The 2695-nt window shown below is 41.0% G+C and overlaps 1 protein-coding gene across 3 annotated transcripts in view; it reads right to left on the bottom strand.

Annotated features, from left to right (window-relative positions):
• Window positions 1-811: 811 nt before the first annotated feature.
• The window catches only part of LOC104814206 (indole-3-acetic acid-amido synthetase GH3.17-like), a 2535-nt gene continuing 651 nt past the window's right edge, over window positions 812-2695 (bottom strand). Inside the window, exons 2-4 of one of the 3 annotated variants that reach the window (XM_010542133.1) lie at window positions 2585-2686; window positions 1701-2503; window positions 812-1509 (exon numbers count right to left, since the gene is read on the bottom strand). In XM_010542133.1, the coding sequence (XP_010540435.1) occupies window positions 923-1509; window positions 1701-2503; window positions 2585-2686 (1492 nt within the window). In that variant the 3' untranslated portion in view covers window positions 812-922. Of the gene's footprint in view, window positions 1510-1700; window positions 2687-2695 lie in introns of all 3 variants that reach the window. The other 2 variants (XM_010542131.1, XM_010542130.1) reach the window with 2 other exon arrangements.

The raw sequence follows: 2695 nt of genomic DNA, 5'->3' as shown, positions 1-2695 counted from the left end.
GATCATCATCATCAACAACAGCACCACTGGCTGACAAAAATCAAGGCATATACACACACACACCAGAACAACGTTAAAAAATTGAGAGGAAATACCATATACCACCGGTCAGAAGAGCAAAACCGGCCTACGTCATAAGGACGCAAGAATCCCCCAATTTTGTGTTCCCAAAGATGTGGCTAGAAGGATATAGTTTGCATCCATCGCCCAGCTTTTCCGAAGAACCAATAGTACAAAACGGACCAACCGAAACATCCCTTTTTCCATTTAATGGGTTGGGTTTGCTGTTTAACAGACTCATCCGCCAAGTTTCGGCAACCACGGCGGCTGTCGGGACCAAGAGACGAGTTTTAGTTGGTGTCAGATCGGACCAATGCATCATCGACCCCATCAGAGCGTTAACTGAAGGATAAGCAGATCAAACCCAACGCAACAGGAAGACCGGTTTGTCTCTGTTAGTTAAATCTCCTCTTACACATTGAAAGACAAAAATATGGAAATTAAAAGCTTATGATACTTTGTTTGGATATTAATGCAAACCAAAAAGAGGTGCAATTTATATATATATATATATATATATATATATATATTGAGATTTTTTCCATATAAAACTATACATTTTTTATGGTAATTTATCTAATTTTAAAATATATATGTATTTCTCACTATCTTTTTTTTTTATAAATTATTTTTCAGTATTTTAATATATATATCCAATTTGAATAACTTAACCGGTAAAACGTGAAGCATTAATTGCGACTTGTATTCGAGTCTCAAATTGGGGAGGAGAATGCAAATTTTAATTACATAAAAAATATTTCGAATACGGACTTATCTATAAGGTTGCGGTACACATTTGCTACTATACAAGGCAACACAAAACAAAATAAAAGGACAGAATCACTTACAAACACAACATTAACTAATTAGAATCTAAACCAAGTGGTTCCCACTTAGGAGCTCTTGGGCTGAAGAACCTCCCAATAACTCTTGAATCAAGAATCTGAATGGCGCCTTGGGATTTAACACATCTCGGAGTTTTATACTGATTCAGTGAAGATCCCATGGAAACACAAAAGTCCATGAGTTCATCAAATGTTCCCATTCTCACCACTCTTATCTCCAAAGGCCCTATTGATTTGTCTCTGCTTCTGCATCTTCTGTACACATAATCCAAACATTCTTCCACTTGGGAACAACATTCCTCCATTGTTGAAGCGCTAAGCTCAAATGGGTCGGTCTTATTTCGGGGGTTTAGCTCCCAGAAGATGACGTAATGCCCCGGGATCGATGACGTGTCGGTGCAGCTTGTGTACTCCATGAGCAGGAGGTTTGAAGTTTGGAGAAGCTGTCTGGATTTCGTCACCGCCTTGAGAAGATCCTCTTCGCTTGTCTTGTCCGTATCTATGCTCAGTACCACGTTTCTTCTTTGCACGAAACCGAACTGAGGCGCCTTGTTGTGGAAACCGGTCACCACCAGAACGTCTCCCACTCGGTATCTGTATAAACCTGTTTCAGTTTCAGAACAAAGATTTGAATTCCGACAGCTCTCTCTTGAGCAATCTTGGAACTGAAAATGGATCAAGAAGTTCAGTTCTTGAGAAAAGATTTCTTGGGTTATACGTTTTTTTATGTACTTATCACATGATTATTAGAAAGTAGATGCGAAAACCAGGCAAGATTTTGAGTTAAACACTGACCTGTAAAGGTTGTGATGACAAGTTCGTAATACCGGCCTATTTGGACGTCCACGAGATCAACGATCATATCATCGTTTCTGGGATCGTTATCGTCCTTGTCATCAAGGACGGGTAAGAACTCGAAATACGCCATGTTTGGTAAAAGCGTGTAGGAAACATCACAAGGCTTACACATAGGGTTGATATTGATACCGAAGTAACATTCGGAAGAAGCATACATCGTTGAAACTAGAGGAAGACCGCCGCTATAGAACTCGAGGGTCGGAATGTACTGCGCCATTGAGCCCGTCACAATGACCTCAACATATTTCGCTCTCGGCCAGAGCCTTTTTACGATTCCTTCCCACGATTTTTCAGCGCAATCTTGTTCGATTTCGTCAGCCAAATTAGGGTTTGGAAGCTTAAGGATCGACAAAACAGCGTTTCTGCATCTTGAGTCAGTGATCCATTCACTGACATCACCGGTCCTGATGTTTGAACAAAGCTCTTTGAAGTGATCCTCCAAGAACTTGATGGCTCGAAGGAACGCTGAAGCGAAAACAGCTCCGACCCTCAGAACGTCTTTTCGTTGGATCAAACCGCAGAGCAACTGACAAAACATGCTTTGCTTGCTGTCGAGACATAGGATTGTCTCGTCAGGGCTCGTGTAAACGTTGTACTTGTTGTACAGTCTGTTCCTGAAGTTTTGGCTCTTGTAATAACTCGTCAGAACCGGTCTCGCCATTAACCCAGAAGGAGTCTTGATTTCGGGTTTTATGAACAACAGATACATCCCTTTCCCGTCATCAAGCCCTTCAACGTACCTGCAAAAAAAAAAAACACCGATTGTTTCTTGACGATCAAGATTCAGAAAAAGAACAAAACTGAAGCAAGGTGGTACATACTTGTTCATCACGGGCACAAGCATATTGTAGAAGAATGTTTTCCTGTCCAATTCTTGAGCCGTTGAAGGCATCAACTTCGGTTTTCCTGCTGAGGTTCCCGAGCTATATATA

Source organism: Tarenaya hassleriana, unplaced genomic scaffold (genome assembly GCF_000463585.1).
Source record: "Tarenaya hassleriana unplaced genomic scaffold, ASM46358v1 Cleome21, whole genome shotgun sequence".
In the NCBI taxonomy this organism is placed as follows: Eukaryota; Viridiplantae; Streptophyta; class Magnoliopsida; order Brassicales; family Cleomaceae; genus Tarenaya; species Tarenaya hassleriana.
Note: the sequence above shows the minus strand (reverse complement) of the source record. Positions and strands in the feature narration are given on the sequence as shown.